At 40.3% G+C, this 26,094-nt stretch overlaps 1 protein-coding gene across 1 annotated transcript; it reads left to right on the forward strand.

Moving 5' to 3' along the window:
- The first annotated feature begins 29 nt into the window (after window positions 1–29).
- On the forward strand, window positions 30–26,094 carry Stard7 (StAR related lipid transfer domain containing 7). Its single transcript, XM_020177597.2, has 8 exons — window positions 30–636; window positions 11,072–11,280; window positions 11,806–11,855; window positions 14,039–14,149; window positions 14,230–14,312; window positions 14,893–14,992; window positions 23,124–23,208; window positions 24,233–26,094. Exons 1-8 carry the CDS (start codon window positions 338–340, stop codon window positions 24,415–24,417), a joined length of 1,122 nt encoding a protein of 373 aa, XP_020033186.1. The 5' UTR covers window positions 30–337; the 3' UTR covers window positions 24,418–26,094.

Genomic DNA, 26,094 nt, shown 5'->3' on the forward strand with positions numbered 1-26,094 from the left:
GCGGAACGCTCCGGACCTTGCCTGCTGTGGGCCTGGGCCGCCTGCCTGCGTGCTTCCCGCGCGCTCGGTACCACGGCCCCCGGCGCCCGCCGGCCACTCAGAGGACCGAGGAGGCCGAGTCCAGGAGCATCTCGTGCAGCAGCGCTGTCCCCCAAGAAGACTTTTCATCAGCGGTTGCTGCAGAGAGATATGAGGGGCGGCTCCTAGCTTAAAGGAGCGTGAGACAGGCTCGGGGTTGGCCAGTTAGGGGAACTCCCCGGACGGCCGCCTGCGTCCTCCCGGGCCGGTTCCTTCCTCCCCGACGGAGACCCGCCGGGGGCGGGTGCGCGGCGACTGCATGTTCCCGCGGAGGCCTCCGGCCGCCTTGGCCGCCTGGCTGGCAGGGGCGCGGGGCGGAGGCCTGCTGTCCCTGCTGGCCAATCAGTGCCGCTTCGTGACGGGCCTGCGCGTGCGGCGTGCACACCAGATCGCGCAGCTCTACGGCCGTCTCTACTCGGAGAGCTCGCGCCGTGTCCTGCTTGGACGCTTCTGGCGCCGGCTGCGCGGCCGCCCTGGCCATGCCTCTGCCTTGATGGCGGCGCTCGCTGGTGTCTTCGTGTGGGATGAGGAGAGGATCCAGGAGGAGGAGTTGCAGAGGTAGGCCCTGTGGCGAGGTGAAGTCAGCCCTGTTGCGTGGGTTGGGGTTGACCAGGAAGGGGTCCTGTGGTCAGTGTCCCTGTTTGCTCGGTGGTCCTTTAAGTGGCGATGCCGCCGGTTGAAGCTGTTTTAGCAATCCGCGGTATCGCGCTTGCGTGTTGCTTGGATTTTTTTTCGTGTTAAAAATAGGAAGTGGAGGTGTGAGTTAGACTAGAGGAAGACTTTGAATAGGTAGCTTGATACTAAAAGAAACATTGTAAAAATAATAAATTAGATGTCAAAGGCATGGAGGTCATTGTTCTCGTAATTATTAACACATCCAGAAAAGTGCACATTCAAAATGGGCTTTAAATTCGTCCTAAGGCTGTAGTGCTTCCATCTACAAAATGACCGCAGTCCAGATGGGACTCAAGAGCTCTCTGTCATTGTGACTCGCGTCTTGGCAGAATTAAGAGGCTGGGAGGGATTTTGCCCTGCTTGCACGAACTAGTAACGCAGGCATTTTAACCTGTAACATTTATGTCAGAATTTTGTTACTCCATAACTTTGGGAATACTGTGTCATTAGGTTCTGAAGTCTCGCCGTTGTCATTAATACTTTAGTGTGAAAAACCTAGTACCACTGATTTTACTGAGTCACCTAGTAGTAGTTCTATATCTGAGACTTTATAGTTTTTAGGTAATCTTATAGGGTATCTTTGCTTTGGCACTCGCATTACAGTGTCTTTGTACTTTGTTTTGAACGCATATTGTCGAACTGTGCCTTCCCTCTACACAAGCACTCTGCTCCTAAACTCTAAATCTGTGATTTTAGGAACCAGGGGCAGTGCCCTCCTCCTGATAGATTCCACAGGTCTGTTTATTCTAGAAAGTTATTAAGCAGGAAATAGCCTGTTATTCTACATTTTTGGTTAGATTAAAAATGGAAATACAGCAATAAAGTTTACACCATGGCTTGTTTGGGAGGTGTAACACCCAGATACCAGGCAGCTATTATATTGGGTAAATGCAAGGCTGTCATAAGAACTAGAAATACCTTTCCTAGCAGGAAAGATGACCTTTTTTGTATTTTACAAGGACCTTGCACTTGCTAGATAGGAGCTCTGTACTTGAGCCACGCCCCCAGCCCTTTTTGTGTTGGTTATTTTTGAAATAACCAACTTTATGTCCTTGCCAGCCTGGATCACAATACTCCTCTATTTGTGCTTCTCCTTGTGGTTGGGGAATGACAGGTGCTTCTCACTGCACCCAGCCATTGGTTGAGAAAGGGCCTCAGTGAACTTTTTGCCCATGCTGGCCTGGAACTGCAATCCTTCCAACTTCTGCCTCCCAGGTAGCTAGGATTACAGATTTGAGCCACTGAACCTGGCCAAAAGATGGGTGACTTTTATAAAATGCAGTTTAAAATCATAACCACAACCAACTTTATTTACAAAAAAGTTGGAGAATAAATTACTTTTCCTAGTTCTTATTAGTATTTTTTTTTTTTGCTGCTTAGTCACTTGTCCTCTTGTAAGAAATAAAAGATTGGGAAGAGAACTCTTAAATTGAGAAATTAACAATTAATTGAGTTTTCCTTCTGTTTTTGGAGATGAAATACCTGTGTTCCACACTGGTGAAGTTTGAAAGGAAAATCCTCAGTTGGGTCTGTTCAGGGAGAGAAGAAAGACCATGAGGAGGTTACTAAGTGCAGAAGAAAAGGAAGGAGTTTGGGGAGGTGGGTTGAGTAGTGTGGGGGCTTAGGTGGAGGGTGACACTGGCTTGTTTCATGGATTTTTATGGATGATACAACCTGAAGCCTCTGAATAGCAGTTCTCCCATTTTGCAGGAGTTGCAGGGGAAAACATTTGAGTTAGTACTCACTACCCACAGTGGCAGACATCAGACCAGCTGATGACCCAGCCAAGTATTCATTTTATTTCCCTCTATTTCATCATCTCTGGAACTTGGCGGGTAGTTGAAACAATCTTGGTTTTAATGCACTGCCTGAAGAAGGATTGTTCACAGGTCTTTGGAATTTCAGTTTAGATGAAGTCCATTCAGAACACTTTCAGGGTGGGAGAGCATGGGATCAAACCCAGTACCTCCATGCACCTTACCACTGATATGCACCTCCAGACCACAGAACACTTTTAAGCTGCCTTTTGACTCACAGAGTTCTTATAGGAAGGACCTTCATTTAACACTTCATTGTCCAATTTATACTTGAATTCAACTTTTCATATATTTAAGGTTTGATCAAGTTACCTCCTTAAGGAGGCAAATGATATGCTATTCAACAACTACATTTGGTTGTACAGTGGGTCCTTAGGTCTTTGTTGTGATGGCTTGTCATGTTTATATTTTATTGAATAAAATATTTTGGGTACAGCCTAACTTTTTTGCTTGATGTGCAGGTATTCTGTTTGCTTTAGAATGAGCACTGCTGAGATTGTTACAGCTAGCTCAGAACATCTTGGGTTTTGTTTGTTTTAGTGAAGTGATTTTGGGTAGTTTCCAGAATAAAGCACAGTTGTGTCTCAGGTCAAGTACATTTCTTTCATTGTTAATGGAAGAAGAGCATAGCTGTCACATGACCCCTCAGTCACAGTCTTTGGCCCATCTTTGTGTTTTCTGTTCCAACTTGTCTTGGCACAAACTGCTTCTGATAATGCCATCTTGGCTGAATAGGAACGAAGCAAGGTATCCTTTTGAAAGTGTACTTCAAGCAACATGTGTTGCCTGGTGCCAGTGGCTAGTGCTTGTAATTCTAGCTACTTGGGAGGCTGAGATTGGGAAGATTGCACTTTGAGGCCAGCCTAGGCAAATAGTTCACAAGATCCCATCAAAATGGATTGGAGGTGTTGTTTAAGTGTTAGAGTGCCTGCTTTGCAAGTGCAAAGCCCTGAGTTCAAACTCCAGTTCCACCAAAAGGAAGCCAGCATGTGTTTTTCATTTTCCTGCTTCCCTCCTTCCTTCCTTCCGTTTTTTTCGTCCTTCCCTCCCTCCCTTCCTTCCTTTATTTTCTCTCTTTTCTTTCTTTTATTTTTGAGACAGTTTCATTTTGTAGCCCAGACTGGCTGGTGACCCTCTGCCTCAGCCTTCTTAAGACTGGGATTACGGGCTTGGGCCAGCATGCCTGGCCCATGTGTTTTTGTTATTTGAGTTTCTATTCAGAATGAAAAAGAACAATTTTACTTTCTATTCTTTTGCTACTTAGGAATGTATTACAAGGGCTGGGGGCATGGCTCAAGTGATAGACAACCTCCGTAGGAAGTGCAAGGGCCTGAGTTCAAACCCCCACAAAAATAGTAAGTTAGGAATAAGATCTTACTAATTTTATTTGGGCAGAGAAGTAACCTTACAAAATGATTTTGACTCATTGCTTGGACCAACTGTAGAAATCAGATCTTTTAAATACTTGTTCTAGTTTCTCATCCATTTGGCTTCAGTTAAACAATCAAACATAATAACTTTATTCTCTATTTTTAGTGCTAGCTGACATTCTATGAGCCTAAGGCTCATATCCTATGGAAAAATACAGAAGTAATTGTTTTATTGCTTTGGAAAGGTTAAAAAAAATACAGGAACAAAAAGAGGAAGGATATTAAGAAATATGAAAATCTAGGGGGGAAATGATCCATTAACATCCTCATCTTTTTTTTTTTTTTTTAAGTTAGGTTTATTGTTGTAGAAACTTGAGTTAATAAATGCCAGTAAAGCTTCATCAGGAAAATTGTCCATTTTCCCATTTCAGTATTTTAGGGCATTCAGAGTATATTAAAGGTTTCAGTATGGTATCAACTAGATGACTGATTGGTGGTAAAGCCTTTTGGCTTAAAGGATTTTTTTGTCTCTGTTCAATGTAGTTCACCGATAATCCTTTCTTAGAGCATTAGACAAACACAAAAGGGGACCTCAATTTTTTGAGATTGTCTTTATTGTTTTACCATTAACTAGTTGCCCTAAAGCTGCCATGAACTAGTTTTTGTCTTTTATTTCAAGATGTGCCCCAAATCTTGAAAGTCCTTAACTGTGACAGTGCTTTGGATTTGGAGGAGGGATTTTGTGAGGTGAAGCAGTTGTGGTGTTGAAATACCTAATTGTAGGGATGGCTTCACCAGGATCATTTGGGAGCCTTGTATTGTGCCCCATGCCAGGGAAGGAGCCCTGGCTGAGTCACTCCCTGTTATGCTTATTGTGTTCTTACTATAAGCCTTCAGTTTTCCTAGTTTTCAGTCTAGCTTTTCTCAAACATTAAAATGATTTTTGTTTTGAATAAAGGGAACCATAGACTCTGTTTTCCCTGATCCTTTTACTAATCTGCTGATGTTGTTACTATTTTGGGAATAATCTTTTTTGTCCTTCTTTTCTCTCTTCTTATTAGTTATTGAGTCTCTTAGATATGAAGGCTTAGACACTCATCCTGTCCAAACAAGATTTGGCATATCAGGCTAAAGCAATAGATTTAGTGAAAGTTTTTTTCCTTTCTCCATATACTATGTACTATATAGTATTTGTGCTCTTGTGTAAAGTCCCTTCAGGGACTTAAATCTTAGGACAAAATAGCTGTATTAATCATTTATATTTTCATGATCAAGTCTTACTCAAGCATTCATAGTGTACTATTCAAAGAATGAATGTTAGCTGGGTGTGGTAGTGCTGCCTGTTGTTGCCTGTAGTCCCAGTTTGGGGGTGGGGATTGTTGAAACTGGAGAATGGCTTGAGTTTAGGAGCTCAGGGCCTGCCTGGGCAACACAGTGAGACTTATCTCAAAAAAAAAAAAAAAAAAAAGGGACTGGGGGCATGGTTCCAAATGGTAGCGCACCAGCAGCACAAGGTCCTGAGTACAAAAAAGGGAAAAAAAATGGTGATAGTTAATTTCTTAAAACCATTTTAAATATGTGATCCTTTTATGAGCCCCTGATGTTTTAATAAGACATTATACCTGGAGAAATGGATTCCTTGCTCCTCTTCATTATGTAATGAGAATGACATTTAGGAGTGGGTTATTATTGAAGGATGTTCTATTATTCCTTAAAAAAAAAAAAACTCCATTGATTGGTGTCATGTAATGTCTGAATTATTCTCTGAGCAAATCTAGCTGTGATTTTGCTTTTGCTTTCTCTTCTGCAAGATCTAATTGGCTACCTTAAGTAAGGTTCTTTTGCTATTTCTGTACTTAGATATTTATAGAGCCAGTCTTTAATCCTGTTTTGCAACTTCTAATTTAAATTTAAACTTTAAAAAATGGTGAAACAACTTTCACCCCAAACACCAATATAAATTGTACTGGTCAAGGTTCTTGGCTGCAAATAATGAAATAGTCTTGATTTTCTTAAATCAGTAGGAATGAATCAGTTAAGTCCTTGTTTATTAGGTCATACAGAGCATTGCAAGAAGGCCAAGAAAACAAAAGCCTGCTACAGGAGTAGCCTACTTAGAGCTGCATTGCTTGTGTTTTTCCTCTCCATTGGTTGTACTGCTGGACTTTTAACTCCTCCAAGATCACTGAGAATTTCCAAAAAGATTCTGTGCCTTTGTGTTATTTCTTCAAAATCCAAACTCCCTCTTAGAAGTCCCTAACCTCACTTAAAATAGGACTTGGGCTTTAAATGCAAGGGGGGCAAGGAGAAATGTGTGTGTGCTACGTCCATTCTCCCTAATAAAAAGGATTTCAGGCAGTCAAAATGACAAATATTCCCCTACATAAAAATTTCTAAGTCTAAAGTTTAAAATTCAGTAAATTTTGGAATTATGTACCTAACAGGAACTTTCAAAAACTAAAATGTCTTAGCCAGGTGCCATTGTCTCATGCCTGTAATTCTAGCTGCTTGGGAGACTGAGATCAGGAGGATCTTGGTTCTAGGCCAGCCCAGGCAAGTTTGTGAGACTATCTTCAAAATAACCAGAGCAAGAATGGGTTGGAGGTATGGATCAAGCTATAAAATGCCTGCTTTGCAATTGTGAGCCCTGAGTTCAAATCCCAGTCCCACTGGGGAAAAAAAAAAGGAAAGAAAGACTGTCTTTACTCTAAAGGTAAAATGACTTCTGTAAGATTGCACAGCTAGTTGGTAATAGAGCCAGGTCTAGAACAGAGATCTGTAGACTTATCATAACATTGGAATACTCTTAACATTAATCTTGGATTGCCTATAATTTGAATTATTGAATTTTTGACTTATTTATTTATTTTGAGTCAGGGTCTTGCCATATAGCCAAGGCTGGCCTGGAACTCTATATGTAATCCAGGTTGGTCACAAACTCACGATCCTCCTGTATTAGCCTCCTGAATGCTGAGATTACAGGTGTGTGCCACCATGCCTGGATGGATTTTTTGGCTTTTACTCAATTTATTTAGTAGACATTTGTTGTGTTTACTATTTACTAAACACAAAGTAGGAGTTGGAACTGTAAGTAAGAAAGAGACTGGCTAGGTGTGGTAGTGTACTTCTGTAATCCCAGCACTTAGGAGGCAGAGGCAGGAGGATATTGAGTTTGAGGCCAGCCTGGGCCTTATTTCTACCTAGGATTAACACTAAGTGCAGATAGTTAGAAGTTACCCTTTGGCCTTGTGTGTTTTGAAGGTCAAAGAGTAAAAGGACATTTCAGACAGTGTGTCAGCAATTGGAGGCTTCAGTCTTGAATTGCAACCAGAATTATGACAGAAAACCAGCATTTTTTCTTTTCTGTCTGCTATTTAAATGTTAAATGTTACGGGCCCAAGCTATGGAAACAATTCAGATACCCTACAACTGATGAATGGATTAAGAAAATGTGGTATGTGTATACACACACACACACAAAAGTATTATTCAGCCATAAGGAAGAATGAAATTTTGTTGTTCACAGGTGAATGGATGGAACTGGAGAATATCATCTTAAGTGGAGTATGCCGTGTGCAGAAAGACAATGATTGCATGTTTTCTCTCATGTATGGAAGATAGATCCAAATACAAATAAAAGGGTTACCTCTCACACACACACACACACACACACATATTACCATATTTATACATATACATACATGTATATATATATACACACACACTGAGACAGAACATGTTTCCAAAAGTGGGACTGTTAGAGGAGACTAAGGGAGGAGGAAATGAAAAAAAGAATGATAGTAAGTAATACTGGAATTCATCATATCTGTGTAGGAACAAGACACAATGAAATGCACTGAAAACTGTTGAACAATACAGGGCAGGGGAGAAAGGGTAAGGAAGAGTAATAAGAGGGGGTTAGACTGATTAAAGGACAATATATTTACAGGTAAGACATCAGGGCAGAATCCCACCAGACACTATACAATGAAAGACAGGAATGTAAAATAGGTCATGTTAAAGAGAGGTTAATACCAGAAGGGGGAGGGTAAATGAAGAGGGATAAAAGTGGATGAATATGGCTGAGGTAGTTTATATATATGTATGAATATGGAGCATTGAAGCCTGTCAAAGTCATTTTAAGAAAGGGAATGGGTGCTGGGTACCAGTGGCTCACGCCTGTAATCCTAGCTACTCAGGAAGCAGAGATCAGGATCGAGATTTGGAGCCAGCCAGGGCAAATAGTTCATGAAACCCTATCTAGAAAATATGTAACACAAAAAGAGCTGGTGGAGTGGCTCAAGATGAAGGCCCTGAGTTCAAGTCCTGGTACCACAAAAAAAAAAAAGGAGGGGAGGAGTGGGGGAAGAGGGAGAATAATGGAGGGATGAACCAAACTGGGATACAATATATGTATATATGGAACTGTCACAAGGAAAACCCTGGTATAATTATCATATACTAATAAAAACATTAAGAAAATAAATGTTATGGGCAGCCAGGCACTGGTGGCTCATGCCTGTAATCCTAGCTACTCGGGAGGTAGAGATCAGGAGGATTACCGTTTGAGACCAGCAAGACCGTATCTCAAAAATACCCAATGCAAAAAAGAGCTGGTGAAGAGTGACTCAAGTGGTAGAGTGCTGCCTGAGTTGACCACAGTACTGCCAAAAATAAATCAATACATAAATAAATGTTGTGGGTAAAATACAAGCCATGTTTTTAAAATTACTATAAAATGCTTCAGATACATAAAAGTTTTAAGGAATAAGGTGAAGAATAATGTTATAAATAGAGTTATAGTTAAGAAATACAGTTTTCTAGATATAATAAGTTTTCCTCTGTATTCTTTAAGTGAATTCTCCTTTCTCCCCTAAATGTAACTGTTATGTCAACTTGTTTATATCGTCTCCACCTATGTCTTTACTCATACCTATATACCCCTAAGTTATATGTAATGATGCAGTATGATACAGGGTGTTATTTTGCATGTTTTAGAGCTTTATGCAATCCTGAACAAAATACTGCCAAACTGAATCCAGCAACATATAAAGGGATTGTACTCTGTGAAAAGTGGGATTTATCCCAGGAAAGAAAGATTGGTTTATCATGCAAATATTAATTTAATATACCACATTAATAGAATAAAGGACAAAAGCCACACAATCATTTGAACAGACACAGAAGAGGCATTTAACAAATTCTAGCCTCATTTCATAATTAAAAAAAAATAAACAAAACTTGGCTGGGGTGTAGCTTAGTGATAGAGCACTTGCTAAGCATGTACAAGGCCCTAGATTCGATCCCTGGCACTGCAAACCAAATGAACCAAACAGCAAATACTGTGTGTGTGTGTGTGTGTGTGTGTGTGTGTGTGTGTAGGGGAGCTAATAGCATAGTCAGTGGTGAGAGAATGAAAATTTATCCTTAGATCCAGAACAAGACAAGGGTGTCTGCTCTGCCCCTTTTCAATGTTGTGCTAGAGGTTGTAGGTAGGGAGGTTAGGATGAGAGACATGAAAGGGATCCAGACAAAGGGAGAAATCAAACTATTTGCAATTGATATGATCATGTAGATAGAAAACACTAAGGAGTCCACAGAAAACTATTATAGCTAATAAGGATGCAGGATACAAGATCAGTATACAGAAATCAATTTGAAAACAAAATTGAGAAAATTCCATTTACAACAGCATGAAAAATAATAACATGCTTATGAATAATTTTTTAAAGGAGTGTAAGACACTGAAAACTGTAAACATCACTGAAAGAAATTTTTTTGTTTGTCTTTTTGAGATAAGTTCTCACTGTGTAGTGCAGTCTGGCCTTGAACTCATGTTCCTCCTGCCTCCACTTTCAGAGTGCTGGAATGATAGGGATCTACCTGTAGTGCATATCTGTAATCACAGCTACTTGGGAAGCTGAGGCAGGAGGATTGAGAGACTTTGACTTCAAAACCAAACAAAACAAAAGGACAGTGATAAATTTTAGCAGGCATGTGGAACAATTGGAATCTTCATATATTGGTGTATGAATATAAAATGTTGCAGCTGCTTTGGAAAAATAGTTGGTCAAGGATTCCATTTATTAGAAATGTCCAGAATAGGTAAATCCGCAAGAGAAAGAGAAAGAAAGTAGACTTGGGATTCACAGGGTTGGCAGGAGGCAGGAATGGTGAGTGAAGATGGGTACAGGTTTCTTGAGGGTGAATGTGCTAAAAAGCACTGAATTTTGTAATGTAAAGGGGTGAATCTTCTGGTATGTTAATTATATCTCAATTTGAAAACAAGGAGGAAAATATATAAATATTCTTTTAATGTAGTATGAAGACAACCCAATTTTAAAAATGGACAAAAAGCCAAGCATGGTGGGCACACCTGTAATCTCAGCTTTCAGGAGGCTGAGGCAGAAGGATTGTGAGTTTGAGGCCAGCCTCAAAGCCTGAGACCTTGTCTCAAAGATAAGAGCCAGAGATATCAAATGACATTTCACAGTTATAAACCACAATAGTTACATTTGGGGGCTAATTATATCTTGAGCACTTTGCATATGTTTGTTTATAATTTTTATAACCAATCTTAAGGTAAGTATTGTTTTCCCCATTTTATAGATTCAGAAATGAGTACTAGCTGAGAGCTGGTGGCTTATGCCTGTAATCTTAGCTACTCAGGAGGCAAAGATCAGGAGGATCATGGTTTGAAATCAGCCCAGGCAAATAGTTCTCCAGCCTCTATCTCAAAAAAAACCCATCACAAGTAAGGGCTGGTGAAGTGGTTCAAGGTTTAGGCCCTCAGTTCAAACCCCAGTACCACAAAAAAAAAAAAAAAAGAAAGAAAGAAAAAAAGAAAAGAAATGAGTACTAGTTAAGTAATTTCTTATTCTAGTTAGTAAGTATGGGAGTGTTAATTTTTCTAAGTGAGAGTGTGGCTCGAGTGGTAGAGCACTTGGCTAGCATGCATGTGGGTTCAGTCTGGGTTCAATGCTAGTACTACAAACAAATGAGTGGGCTGGAATTCAAAGCTGGGACCTCAGGTTTTACTTACCCACACTTTTTTTTCACAGGTCTTTGTGTGGATAGTTCATTTCACAGGGATGACTAAGCACCTGGCATCTGTCTGTTTTGTCTTTCCAGATCCATTAATGAGATGAAACGGCTGGAGGAAATGTCAAATTTATTTCAGAGTTCTGGAGTCGAGTGTCACCCTCCAGAACCAAAATCCCAAACAGAAGGGAATGAAGATTTGAAAGACAAAGAGGAACCATGGGAAATGGTAATGGATAAGAAGCACTTTAAGCTGTGGCGGCGCCCAATTACAGGCACCCACCTTTATCAGTACCGAGGTAAGCCAAGCTTGGTTGCTTTTTTTTTCTTTTTTTCTGGGGGTTTGAACTCAGGGCCTCACTCCTGCTTGGCAGGTGTCCTTACCACTTGAGCCACTCTGCCAGTCCTTGGTTGCCTTTTAAGTGTGTTTCCTAGTTCCCTGGGTACTCAGCAATTCTATTCCTCATAATTCCCTAAACTGTTCTGCTTCTCATATTTTTTCTGGCAGGGGGTGGGGAGTACTGGGGTTTAAACATAGGGCCTGGTGCTTGCTAGGCAGGTGTTCTACCATTTGAACCAAGCCCCCAACTTTGTCACAGTTTTCTGTTTGCTATTTTTCATGTCCTAGATGACAAATTTCTTGGTGTCTTCCTTGATATAGGTCATGTTTGTCTTGCTTTGCTACCCAAGCATGATTTCTAGTTTCTAACCCTACCTTTAAGATCTGTCAGTTCTCTAAAGTTGAAACATAGGTGAAGGGACTAGGGTGAGACACAGGAGTGAGGCAAGCATCCCTTATCCCTAATTGTTTCTTGTGATTCTAGTTTTTGGAACCTACACAGATGTGACACCCCGGCAGTTCTTCAATGTTCAGGTGGGTTAATTTTTTTTCTCCAGATTTGGAGCTTCCTAGCAAGTCAGTTACCACTGTTCACATGAATAAATTTTCTGACTCAGATGAAACTGGCTTTAATATATCCATCTGTGTCTATACTTCCATCCTACATCTTGTAGCATCTGGGTAAACATTGGATGTACAATTTCTTTGTTGTGTGGGGATGAATGGATTCTAACTGCCACCTTCACTCCAACTGTTGAGAAGACCAAACAGAAGAATAGTTGATAATGTAGTTTTTTATTTCTATTGAAGTTTTATTTTGTTTTTTTTTCTTTGAAGTTTTATTTTATCTACTTTTTAGATATGATTTCTTTTTTTTTTCTTTTATTATTCATATGTGCATACAAGGCTTAGGTCATTTCTCCCCCCTGCCCCCACCCCCTCCCTTACCACCCACTCCGCCCCCTCCCCCTCCCCCCACCCCCTCAATACCCAGCAGAAACTATTTTGCCCTTATTTCTAATTTTGTTGTAGAGAGAGTATAAGCAATAATAGGAAGGAACAAGGGTTTTTGCTGGTTGAGACAAGGATAGCTATACAGGGCATTGACTCACATTGATTTCCTGTGCGTGGGTGTTACCTTCTAGGTTAATTCTTTTAGATATGATATCTTTACTAACTGTAGTATCAATATTATTACTTTTTTTTTAATAGAAGACAATGGAGGTACCATTATTAAAGTCAGTAAGTTTAACGTTGCTACACCACTATAATGGAGTCTTCTACTTGTATTCTAGTTTTATCAGTTGGTCCAGTAATGTCCTTCATAGGTTTTCATTTTTAGTACAGGTGCAGTTAAGATTACATTTAGTTGTGCATCTCTTTAACTTCTTGTAATCTAGAACTTTTCTCCAGTGAAGGCATTCATTAATAAAGATGAAGAGTATCGAGCCAGGTGTTTGCTCATGCCCATAATCCTAACTACATGAAAACTGAGTTTGGGAAGATTGCAGTTTGAAAGACCCTCATCTCCAAAATAATTAGAGCAAAATGAACTGGAGGGCGTGACTCAAGCAGTAGAATACCTGCTTTGCAAGCATGAAGGCCTGAGTTCAAACCCCAGTCCCTCCAAAAATACCAAAAAGAGTACCTGTTCAAGAACTGCTTTCCTCCTTGGACTTGGGGGATGGGGAGGGTTAAAACAAAAGTGAAGCTGGGTGCCGGTGGCTCACGCCTATAATCCTACCTACTCAAGAGGCAGAGATCAGGAGGATCCCGGTTCGAAGCCAGTCCAGGCAAATAGTTTGTGAGGCCCTATCTCAAAAATCCCTTGACAAAAAAAAAAAAAAAAATGGGGCTGGTGGAGTGGCTCAAGGTGAAGGCCCTGAATTCAAGCCCCAGTACTGCAAAAAAAAAAAAGTGAAAAGGGGAAGTGAGATCTCCCAGAGTTCTGTACAGAAATTTTCCTTCCTGGTATTTCCATTTGTTTTGCCAAACTTTCAGTAACCAGTTGATTGTACATACATTAATATGTAAATGCACTTTCATGTAGGCACTGGATTTTTGTCAATTGGTGTTGTATTTAAAAATGCACTACTTGTCTTTCTTTGAGGCGTCTGCTCATACTTTGAGACATTTTGTCTGCTTAAAGCTGTTTAGAATTGTTATACTTTTACACATTTTTATCACTATATAAAGGTAGTATATATTCCACAGGCATCTCTGTTACAGTTTTTTTGTTGTTGTTGTTGTTGTTTTTAACATTATTTACTTTGGTCTGCCCTTTTCCTTCTTTGCAGTTCTGGGGATGAAACCCAGAGCCTTGCCTTCAACCACTGAGCTACATCTCCAGTTCTTGGTTTTTTGATACAAGGTCTCCATCTATTGCCCAGGCTGGCCTTGAACTTGAGATCTTCTTTCCTCAGCCTAAGTGCTGGGATTTACCCTTGGCTGCCTTTTTGTTTACATGCTTGTTATTCCAGCACTCTGGAGGCTGAGGCAGGAGGATTGTGAATTCAAGGCCAACTTGGGCTACAAAGAGAGCTCCTGTCTCAAAAAAGCCTCCCCACCACCAAAAAAAAAAAAAAAAAAGATGAAGAAAATTCAAATTACTATTTCCTCATGAAAAGGTCCTTGGGTCAGAGGTCCAAGCTCCTAGAGAAGCCTTATGCATTTTTACTTGGGATCTTCTTGGGTCTTCATGGTCTTCTTTTTCACAGCTGGACACAGAGTATAGAAAAAAGTGGGATGCCCTGGTGATCAAGCTGGAGGTGATTGAGAGGGACGTGGTTAGTGGTTCTGAGGTTCTCCACTGGGTAACCCATTTTCCTGTGAGTATTGTTACTTCTGGTTTTATTTCTATTAAGTCTATGGGATGCAGAATACTAATCCTGCCACTCCATTTCTTTAGTATCCAATGTACTCAAGGGATTATGTTTATGTACGGCGGTATAGTGTGGACCAGGAAAACAACGTGATGGTGTTGGTGTCACGGTGCGTATGTTTGCTGTGGTCCTTGCCCAGCTCCATTAGCTGTGCCTTTTGATTATTTATAGCTGTGAGCGTGTGTGTTTTCAGTGCCCCCATGAGTCTCCCGTGGGCTTTCCAGCAGCCAGTGCCCCATCCATCCCAGCTAGGAAGAAGAGTGCTGGCTAGGAAGACTGAAGGGAAACAGGATTTTAATAAGGAACTCACTCCATTTTCACAGCTTAATTTTTATTAATTCATCTTAGTGTTTCCTCTGTTTTGCTTATTTATTTATTTATGTATTTATTTATTTATTTTGTGGTAATGGAGCTTGAACTCAGGGTCTACACCTTGAGCCAGTCCACCAACCCTTTTTAGTGAAGGTTTTTTTTGAGATAGGGTCTCGAACTATTTGTCTGAGCTGGCTTCAAACTGCAATCCTCCTGAGTAGTTAGGATTACAGGTATGAGCCACTGGTGCCTAGGCTCTGTTTTGTTTATTTTAAAAAGTGAAGCTTCTAGTTTTTTAGGCCCTCCCCTTGACCTTAGCTCCCCATTGGCTTACTTAGAGACTTTACTAAGATTTGGCTTCACTTTCCTTCTTACAGTGCTGTAGAGCACCCCAGTGTGCCAGAGTCTCCGGAATTTGTCAGGGTCAGATCCTATGAATCCCAAATGGTTATCCGTCCCCACAAGTCATTTGATGAGGTGAGTTTTACTTTACCCAAGAAACAATGTAACGGCTTAGGAATTTTCTCGGAATGATTTTGTCTGAACTGGGGAAGGGATGAGTTGCTGGGGGCAGTGGTTCTCAAACTTGGCATTCATCAGAGTCACCTGGACTTTTAAAAAATACATTGCTGAGCCCCAGCCTCAGATTTTCTGATTCTGCAGGTCTTGAGAGGAGTGGAGAATTTACACTTGAGAAGTTCTCAGGTAAGAATCAGGCTGGTAGTCTGGGTACCAAGTTCTGGGAGCCTTCTGCTACAGATTGAGATAACTGAAGATCACTAAACAAAGTACTGATGACCCATGGGCTCCCTTTTATCTGAGAGAGAGTTGGGAGAAGATAATTTAATGTGTATTGTCAGCCTTCTTCAAGAACCACAGTGAGCATTTCACCACAGTGGCAAAGCACTGAAAATTCTTGATTTAGGCTTCCTTGTCTGTAGAATGGGTGAATTAGACTAATAAGCTCTCCCTTTGAAAATCTGTGTTTTTTTTTTTTTTTAAGAAAAATATGGTCTGTTTCTTGCTTGGTTTTGTTTTGAGGCAGGTTCTGATGATGTAGTCCAGGCTGGCCTTGAATTTGTGATTCTTCTAACTCAACCTCTTTAAGTGCTGGGGTTACAGGTGTTGGCCACCATGCTCAGCTTTTTTTTTAAACTAAATTTCTGGTGAGTGTACATATTTATGCCAGTAGTTGTTGGCTTTAGTTTTCTTTTACTTTATAATGGCTTGGTTTCTCCGTATTGCTTTGTTTTAAAGCTATATGGACTCTTTTTTTTTGTTGTTGTTTTTGTTTTTTTTTTTTTTTTTTGGCGGCACTAGGGTTTTAACTCAGGGCCTTGCACTTGCTAGGCACGTATTCTACCACTTGAGTCACACCCCCAGCCCTTTTTTTCTTTATTTTTAAGGTGGGGACAGGTGGGCCTCAGACCTCCATTCTCCTGCCTGTGGCCTCCCACATAGCTGGGATTACAGGTGCATGCCATCATACCTGGTTTATTGATTGAGGTGTGTGTGTGGGGGGGGTCCTGCACACTTCCCCACACTCCCTACCCACTCTGTGTCCTGCCTCAAACCACAGCTTCCTGATCTCTACCTCCCAAATAGCTAAGATTACAGGCATGAGCCATCGTGCCTAGCCAACTCTGTTCTTGTTCTTCTCAAGTTGTTTATTTGTATCACCTGAAGTAGGACTTTCCACTATGGCAGAGACAGTGGTTGACCTCAGTCAGCATAGTGTTTACTTCTGTGCTGTTTTTTACAGCAATATTTTTCAACTCACAGGTTGTTACCCATTAGTGGGAGACAACTAATTTAGGATATTATGATCAGTTTTTAAAAAAATAAATAGAAAAGAAATGAGTATAAGCATACTTGATGAAACTTTTGTTTAGTTACATAAGTATATGTGACCATGTGAGAGAAAGGGAGAGAAAGAACTAAGTTGCTGTGTAAAAAGTAGTATTTACAATGAGTTGTGGCTAAAGATACTTGAAAGTCTCTTGCTTTAGAAGATAGAAAAGAAGCAAGGCTGCTGTTGATTGCTGGTTATCTTGAGGACAGAGAGACTGAATTAGGTTGGGCACACTGTAGGTGGGAGGCTTATACCTTGTTTCATTCCTTTTATGTTGTTTTTGGCATTTGAACTATGTTACCTATGTAAGGAAAAAACTGACTTGAGCCCTGCATGTTTGGGGTGTCTGTAATCCCAGTGCTGGTAAGGCTGGGATCACAAGTTTAGGGCCATTCTGGACTAAATAGGGAGACCCTGTATCAAAAATACAAATGGCTTGAGTTCCAGCATTGTTGGCTTTAGAAATGATGACATGAAATAGCCAAGGTATAGTTTAGCACTTAGCAGAATAGATTGTATCTAGTAGGTACCTAATAAATATTTCTTCTAGCTGTATTGGGAGAACTAAGAAATATCAATGCCAAATTGGGGCTCAAGTGGTAGAGTGCCTGCCTGGCAAATGCAAACCCTAATACTGCAAAAAAAACCCCAAAAAAGACCATGCATATATATATATATACATATGTGTGTGTGTGTTTATATATATATATATATATATATATATATATATATATATGTATATATATATATTTAAAATATATAGGTATATATGTATACATATGTATATATATATCAATATATTTGTATATATAGCAATGTAATTATTTAGTGTATTTGTGGCAAACTTACGAAAAAGATAGGACTTGTTTCATTTTATTTATTTTTTGAGGGGGTTTGAACTCAGGACCTCTTGCTTGTTAGGTTCTACCACTTGAATCATTCTGCCAGCTCAAAAAAGTTAGAACTTAAATTCATCTTTGTGTAAAGGCAGACTATAGGTAGAGGAGAACATGAAGGGCCCTGGAGATAGGAGACATGGTTAAAGCAAAGACAAAGATAGGAATGAGCCCTGCATGTGTTCATGGGCACTTAAAAAGGAAGGTAGAGGTTAGGAAGGAATGGTAGATTGCATTGACCATATTCAAAGGGAACTTGAAAACTAGGCAGCCAAGTTTAGATTTGCCAAGTGGACAGTAGTTACTTTAGCCAACATAGGGTGTTCAGTTTGTCTTACTTTTTATTTATAGAAAATTTGAAGCTTATACGGAAGTACAGAAAATGGCATAATGTACTTACGTAACTGTCCCAGGCTTTAGCAATTAACTACTCATGGCCAAACTTGTTTTATCTGTGCTCTTTTTCATTTCCTTCCCCACTCTCCTGATTTATTTATTTGTTTAGTGGTTCTGGGGTTTGAACTTGGGGTTTTGTGCTTGCTAGGCGAGTGTTCTACCACTTTACCCATGTCTCCAGTCCTCCCTCTGACTACTTTGAAGCAAATTCTAGCTTACAACAGAAGAATCCAATTCTATAGATATTTTAGTGTTTATCTCAAAGAGGGATTTTTATGAAGACATAACTGATATAATTGTGGCTAAAATAATTGACAGTCCCTAATACCAAATATCTAATCAGTGTTTAAATTTTCCTGATTGTCCTTGAATTTGCCTCATTTGAATCAGGATCCAAACAGGACCCAGACACTGAAATTTACTCACTGGCTTTTGAGTCATTTGAGATCGGTTTGATTCTCCCTCCTTTTTTTCTCCCATTTGTGTTTATTGAAGAAGCAGGCTTCTTTGTCCTGGACCTTGCCCATTATGTCTCCTTTAGGGTGTGCAGTGTTATTTACCATGATCTTTTATCTTCTGTCTTTTCCTCAATATTGCTAGTTAGATCTAGAGGCTTGAACGGATTCACGTTGGTTGGTTGGTTGGTTGGTTGGTGATTTTGTGTCAGACCACAGACAGATAATGTGTTGTTGGCCCTTGGTGAATTTAGAAGCTCTTGATGATTATCCATTATTTCATGAGGAATAACAAAATGCTGATTTTGTAACTCCTTTCTTTTTTCTTTTTTTTTTTTTTTTGCAGTACTGGGGTTTGCAGTACTGGCCTACACCTTGAACCACTCCACCAGCCCTATTTTGTGATTTTTTTTTTTTTTACATAGAGTCATGAACTGTTTGCCCAGGCTGGCTTCAAACCACGATCCTCTTGATCTCTGCCTCCTGAGTAGCTAGGATTACAGGAGTGAGCCACCGGTGCCTGGCTTCCTTTATTTTTCTTGATTAGTTGAAATAAGTCAGAGAAAATTTTCCCCATCAACTGTTTGTTTTCCTATAGCTCATATACGAAAGGGAAATAAGAGAAATGCTTGCTCTTTTCCTTCATTTATTAGTTTTCAAAATACCATAATGAATTGATTCTTTCAGTTATGGATCCTCAAAATTAAGATTTTTGTTTGTTTAACAAGGTCACTAGAGCTAGGGGTAGTGCCTTATACCTATGATTCCAGCTGTTACTGTTCAGGCAGGTGAGTTTGAGGCCAGGCTGGATTCTGAGTGCTGGGCTCTGTCTCCAAAAAGAAAAAAACGTATCATCAGAAACTCACAGATTTAAATATATTTAATTAGTTTTTAAAATATACTACAGTTATTGATGCTCATATTTATCCTGTTTTTTGACTACTAAGAGCCTTTTGATTGCTAAAAGCCTCTTGGGGCAAGTCCTTTTTTGATACTACCCCCAAGCACTTTTCTTACTTTTGGTATCAAAAAATGTTCTAGGAAGCCAGGCACCAGTGGCTCATGCCTATAATCCTAGCTACTCAGGAGGGAGAGATCAGGAGGATCGATGTTCAAAGCCAGCCCCATGCAAATAGTTCTCAAGACCCTATATCAAAAAAATCCATCACAAAAAATGGCTGGCAGAGTGACTCAAGCAGTAAGAGCACCTGTCTAGCAAACATGAGGCCCTGAGTTCAAAGTCCAGTGCCACCAAAAAAAAAAAAAAAAACGTATTCTAGGAGCAGAATATGGTGGCTCATGTCTATAATCCCAGATACAAGGGAGGTGGAGATGGGAGGATCACAGTTCAAGGTCAACCTTTGAAAAAAAAAGTTAGTGAGACTCCCACCTCAATACAACTAGATGTGGTGTCTCACATCTGTAATCTCAGCTACTCAGGAGACAGAGGTATGAGGATCAGGATATGAGACTGGCCTTGCAAAAAGCACAAGACAGTAAAACTAAAACAAGAAAGTGCTGGGGCCATGGCTCAAGGAGTAGTAGAGTGCTTGCAAGATCCTGAGTTCAAATAACCAGAACTCCTGGGAGGAAAAAAAAGTTATGTTTCAGGATCATCTTGTACATTTTTAGCTCTAAACTGGAAAATTGCATTTCTTTAAGTAGGCCTCATTCCTTTTAGTGGAAAATGACATTTAAATACCAAATACACAGTTTGACTGTTAGGGTTACTCATAGCTACTAGGTTTATTGGGTTTTTTTTGTTTGTTTGTGATATTAGGGTTTGAACTCAGGGCCTTGCACTTGCTAGGCAATTGCTCTACCACTTGAGCCAAGCCCCCAGCCCTATATGTTTATTGCTAAGATAAAATAAATCCCAAGGATATATTAATACTTTTGATTCAAATTCAGATTTATGATTTTTGTTAATGTCTTATATCCATTATCTTTCTCTGTGCTATAGAACTCAATTCCCAGCAACCCTGAAATATATACCACAGTCTCAGAATAATAGCAAGGCCACCAATAATAGGAATGATAAAATTTTGTTGTCTTTTTTTTTTTCGGTGCTGCTGGGGATTGAATCTAGAGCCTTGCACATGCTTAGCAAGGACTATATGTTATGTTCCCAACCTCTGTATGTCTTGTTCTCAGGATATGTAATGTGTACAAAATACTTGGGTTTTTTTGTTTATTTGTTTTTGTGGAACTGGGACTCAGGGTTTTGTACTTGCAAAGCAGGTGTTCTACCATTTGAACCACACGTCCAATTTATTTTGCTCTGGATATTTTGGAGATGGGATATTGAGAACTATTGCCCAGGCTGGCCTCAAACCTCGATCCTTCCGATGTTACCTCCCAATTAGCTAGGATTACAGGCATGCATCTACTGGTGCCTGGCTCAAAATAGTTTTAAGTCACTTGAAAGGTCTTTCTAGTTTTTCCTACCAACTCAGTTAAAATTTTGGGGTTTATTTCTTTATTATTATTATTATTATTAATAGACGCATTGTAATCATACATATTTATGGGGTAGAGTTGTCATTTCAATACATGTATACAATGTGTGATGATCAGAGCAGACATGGATCATTTCGTTTTGTTTAAAACATTCAAAATCTTCCCTACTGCCTATTTTGAAATATACAACTAACTTGACAATTGTGCTGCGAAGCATTAGATATCATTTTTGCTGTCGGGTGTGGTGGCTCATACCTGTAATCCTAGCTGTTTGGGAGGCTGGGATCAGGCAGATTGTGGTTCATGACCAACCTAGGCAAGTAGTTCATGAGACCCCATCTCCAAAATAACCACAGCAAAGTGGACTGGAGATGTGGCTCAAGCAGTGGAGTACCTACTTTGCAAGGGTAAAGCCCTGAGTTCAAGTCCCAGTCCCACCAAAAAAAAGAAAAATTATTCCTCCTATCCAGCTACACCTCGGTACTACTGACTGCTCTTTCTCCGCCCCTCCCTAGCCCGCACATGGATCCACTTTGGATTGATTTTTAAACTTAACTTTGTTTCATTATTAGGAAAAATATTTAAGTGTTTCCAAAGTCAAATCTATAAATAAGGAATATTTAGAGTAATTTGGATTATATCCCTGTCTCTTCCACCCAGTTCCTTCCTTCTTCCTGCAGTGACCATGTTTTCATTTTTGGTTTCCTTTTGATAATACAAGCAATGGTGGATGAGACCCAGGTCTCTTGACTTCCCAGTTTTGTGGGCAGAATGATTTATAGTCTTTCACTTGGGTTAACTCATTTCATCTTACCAGTTTTTTGGTGGCTTCTGTTACCATCTTATTTACAGCCTTTACCCCTCTCTTTTGTGTACTTCCACAGTATTCAGTATTCTGGGAGGGTACCTTTTTATCCTAGCAATCAGATGCTTCCAAGGGCAAGGACTGGCGAAAATTTCTTTCCTCTACAGCACCTAACACCAGTGCTGCACACATAGCAGACATTCAAATATATGTTGAGTAAATGAATAAAAGATTAAACAGTTCACTTTGTGGGGGAGGGGGAAGAGGGAGCTCTGCCACCTCTAGTTGTTACTAGATGTTAGTAGTTACTAGTTGTTACTAGACTGCTTTAAAAAAAAAAGCAGACATAAAAGTGATTCTGTCTTATTCCTTCGGCTGGAACATAATTGGTTTAGACTTCTTGTAGGATTAGGAACTTTAAATCTTCATAATAATCCTATGTCCTTTTCAGTATTAGTCAGCTGAGAGGCAGTGGGTGCACTGTTATAACTTACAGGTTTTTACAAAAAATAGCATAATAGGCCATTACGTGCGTAAATGAATTTTACCCAACTGAAAAATGGTGAAAGATGGTGACTAATTTTACCATATGTTGAGTCAGTGCAGGAGGGAGACATTGTGAAGGGCTTTCAACATTGTAACTAAGTTTGTTTTTAACAGGCAGGATTCTCAGTTCTCTCACTGCATATGTGGGTGACACTGGTCAAAGTTACTTTTTTGTATTTAGTTTTCTCATCTGTAAATTGGGAGATAATTGTACTTGCATTATAAGATCATTATGAGAAGTTGACGCAGTTTCTAGCACATAGTGTTACATAAGTGTTTGACGGTAAAAATTAAGTTGGTTTTTTTTTTTGGTGGTAGTGGGGTTTGAACTCAGAGCTTCATACTTGCTAGGCAGGTGATCTGCCACTTGAGCCACACTTCTAGCCCAAGATTAAAATTTTTAAGCCATGCCAGATGTGGTAGTGCACATCTGTGGTTCTAGTACCCAGAGGTTAAAACAGGATTGTGAGCTTGAGGCCAGCCTGGGCTACATAGTGAGACTCTGTCTCAAACCTCCCTACTCCACTCCTCCCCACCCCACAGAAAAAAATAAATAAATAAAAGAAAGGATAGTTAAGCTCTAAACATTGAGATTATGTACTAGAGATCCTTGGGATTACCCCTACCCCCTAATTTAAAGATTGCTAGAAGGACTCTTGGGAATCAGCATATAGTTAAATTCTCAGCTAAGATTTATAATGGTGGTATAGTAAGAATTAACAATTGTATTATAAGAGAAAACGACACAGGAATAGTTTGGTGGAATCCATGTGAGGCGTCTTTCTCCAGCAACAAAGTACAGCAGTATGAGTGTGAGTATGATGTTTCTCCAAGAAGGCCTCTTCCAGGTCCGAGTACCCAAAGTTTTTATTGGGAACTGATCATATAGCTCCCTCTCCTTTGTATGTACCAAATTCAAGACCCTCAAAACGAAAGCCTGTGTTCAGCAGAAGCCATGTGGTTTATATCATCTGGACACACAGAGTTACCATACTATGCTATCAGTCGATCGCTGCCTGGAAACACTCCTAGAGTCAAGTGGGCCAAAGGTCAAAGGCCTTCAGTATGAACTCTTTTCTACACAGGGTAAAATAAATGGTACTCCCTGCTCCAGAATCAGATCATACATATTCTGTGGTACTGGAGGTTGTGATGGGTAATTCAGGTACCCTCATCTTTGCTGTTTTTCTTTTTTCAGAATGGCTTTGACTACTTGCTGACATACAGTGATAATCCCCAGACTGTGTTTCCTCGCTATTGTGTCAGTTGGATGGTTTCCAGTGGTGAGTAGGATATCCATACAGGGCCTGGAACTTGGGTTATACATTTTTTTATTTTCTCTTTCTTCCTAAAGCAACAGAAGTATGAGTATTGTTTTACTGGAGTACTGTTCAAATTCAACATCCTTCCCAGTTCATTCTAGCTAGCCTCCAGCTGAAATTTGAAGAGATGAGAATTATATGGCTCCAAAAAGGAATTTTTACCCAGAGAAGAATTTTTAAAACATTGGCTTTAATGCCTAAAGTATAGACTGTGTACATTATTGTATATAAATTTTTTCTACAGTAGTGAAGAGCTGGGTATAATGTCACATGCCTGCAGTCCCAGCACTTGGGAGGCAGGCCAGCCTGGGCTATATAGCAAGACCCTGTCTTGAAATAAATAGACAAGACATATAAGTAGAGTTGAAGGCTGTGTAAGATCTAGCCTGTGGGGAAAGGACTACCACCTGTCTAACAAAACCTACACATGTAACCACACCTTCCCCTTCCAGTTTCCTGTCTTTGAAAGCATCCTCATGTGATTTTCTTTCTTTTGTTCTCTATAGGCAGTTTCTTGTACCTTGAAGTAAATGAAGAGATTAGGTATTTCTGTTTGACATTTGTCTAAATAAAATTGGCAGCTATTTTGAGTATCCCACAGATACATGATATTTTAGTTACCTAAAAGAAAGCCTTTTGGGATTTAAGTGGTCTGATCAGTACCCCTTTTCAAAGGATCAGAGGTCATAGGTAGGGGCTCTCAGAGTGGCTCAAGTGATTGAGCACCTGCCTAGCAAGCATGAAGTTCTGAGTTCAAACTCCAGTACCACCAAAAGGAAAAAAGAGGTCACAGATAGTTTTCATAATCCATGCATAGGGACACATTCTGGGAGGCAGCTGTCACTCACAAATTGTCATTCACGCTCTTACTCCTATCCCATTCAGAATTGCTGGCTCCCTACCATCAAGGAGAGAGGGCCTTCCAATGTTGAACCTGCCATTGGTTTATATGTCAGCTTAAGTGAATCCCCCCATCTCTCAACAGGCATGCCAGATTTCCTGGAGAAGCTTCACACAGCTACTCTGAAAGCCAAGAACATGGAGATCAAAGTGAAGGACTACATCTCAGCTAAGCCTTTGGAAATGAGCAGTGAGGCCAAGACCACTCCCCAGTCCTCTGAGCGAAAGACGGAGGGGAGTTGTGGCCCTGCTCGGATTGAGTATGCATGAAGGGCTGTGTTGTAAGAAGAGACAGGCGCTTCTAACCCTGTCTCGGTCCCTTATCACTCTGCTACAGAATGGGGACAAGCCACGTGTATTAGAAGGCATCTGCTATAACCACCAATGCAAGATAATTCACTAACTGGAGTCTTGATTTCATTCAGAGCCCTTTTTGCTCTTTATCAGAGAGAAGTCAGCATTGTGGAGACATCATATTCTCAGGCCAACCATCTTGAAATTCAGTATTTCACTGAGCTAATCTGGAACAAACTACTAACCTTAGACCAGAAGAGGATGTCTTCCATTTGCTTCTGAGTGATTTCCTCGATGACATTCCAGATCCCAGCATCGGTTATGCAGTGCTTTGGATTTCCTTCCATTGTGCAGGTCACCTGAAATGTGTGGTTGGCTGGTCATTTCTCAATGAGGGGTCACTGGGAGTACTCTTGGTAATAGTCTAGTGTGATTGGGTGTGAACGATACTGTGTTAAGTGCCTTGTCCTTACCTTACTTTTATCTTTAGGGACATGAAGTTTGTACCAAGAAATGTCTCCCCTTTCAGAATACCACCCATCGACTCACCTTACTCAAAACACTTTTCATTTGAATCGGCTGGTTCTGTGTTCATGCACTGTTTTCATTGCATCATTGCATCTGTGCTAGCCTTATCCTGTTAGCCAAGAACACTGGAGATGAGCCTGTCTAGACACTAGCTTTCTGTATCACCAGTGTTTTGACAGGGTCAGTGGCATTGCACAAAATAATACATTTAAATTGTTTTTACTTTTTTTTTAAGCCTTTGTATCAAAATGAAGTGCAGGAGTTGAGCACAATTTCTCCAGAGTGCTACTGGCTAGAAAATACTGTGTTTTGGTTCAGGCATTATTTTCCCCACTGCATGTTTGACTTGCTCTCTAAGGAGGCTAAAGGCAGAGGAATGGGGGCTGGGCCACCCCCTCGGGGCTCTCAGAACTCTAGGCAAACTGTGTGAACGAATAGATATAATCGTACCCCAAATATAATATAGTGAGGATGTGGTTCCTCTAAAAAGTGTTTCCCCTCTCTCCAGAGCTGAAACAAAAGCAAACCACACTGCTGGGATAAGGTCACAAGTGATGATACTGGCTTGGCCTCTGATTTTGCTTATGGTCACATTGTGGTCTGTTGGGAGAATAGGGATCAAGTTTTAAATCCTCCCTTCCTTTTTTTCTGGCGTTCAAATGACTGAATTTTCCTTTTTTTTTTTTTCCTGCTTGCTACCCTGTTGTGGTATTGAAAAAGGAATCTAAACCTGAGACTAACTTAAACCCCTCCTTGACCTTCTTGTTGCCTGTTCAGTTTTGTGCCAAGGGAAGTGTTTCATGTCTTCGAGTCGTTGGCAGAGCAGAGAGATGCATTGAACAGTCTCAGCATCTTTTCATTTTCTCTCTTCTCCCCAGGGCCGGACAGAAGCCAGGGAAGAATTCTTGGCTTAGTGCTTGTGATTGTGAAACAGATGTGTGCGTGTGTGTGTGTGCGTGTGTGCGCATGGGTGCTAAGCACTTGTGATTGCCCCATGTTCTGACTTACAGTGATTTGACTCTGTACAGTTACTTATGTCATTGTAATGATTTTGCTCTTAACTGTGACTTTTTATCAAATGCGTGAATAAATACATAAAGATTGGTATAAAAGAGTGTTTGTCTT

The sequence above is a fragment of the Castor canadensis genome, chromosome 12 (assembly GCF_047511655.1).
Source record: "Castor canadensis chromosome 12, mCasCan1.hap1v2, whole genome shotgun sequence".
Taxonomy (NCBI): domain Eukaryota; kingdom Metazoa; phylum Chordata; class Mammalia; order Rodentia; family Castoridae; genus Castor; species Castor canadensis.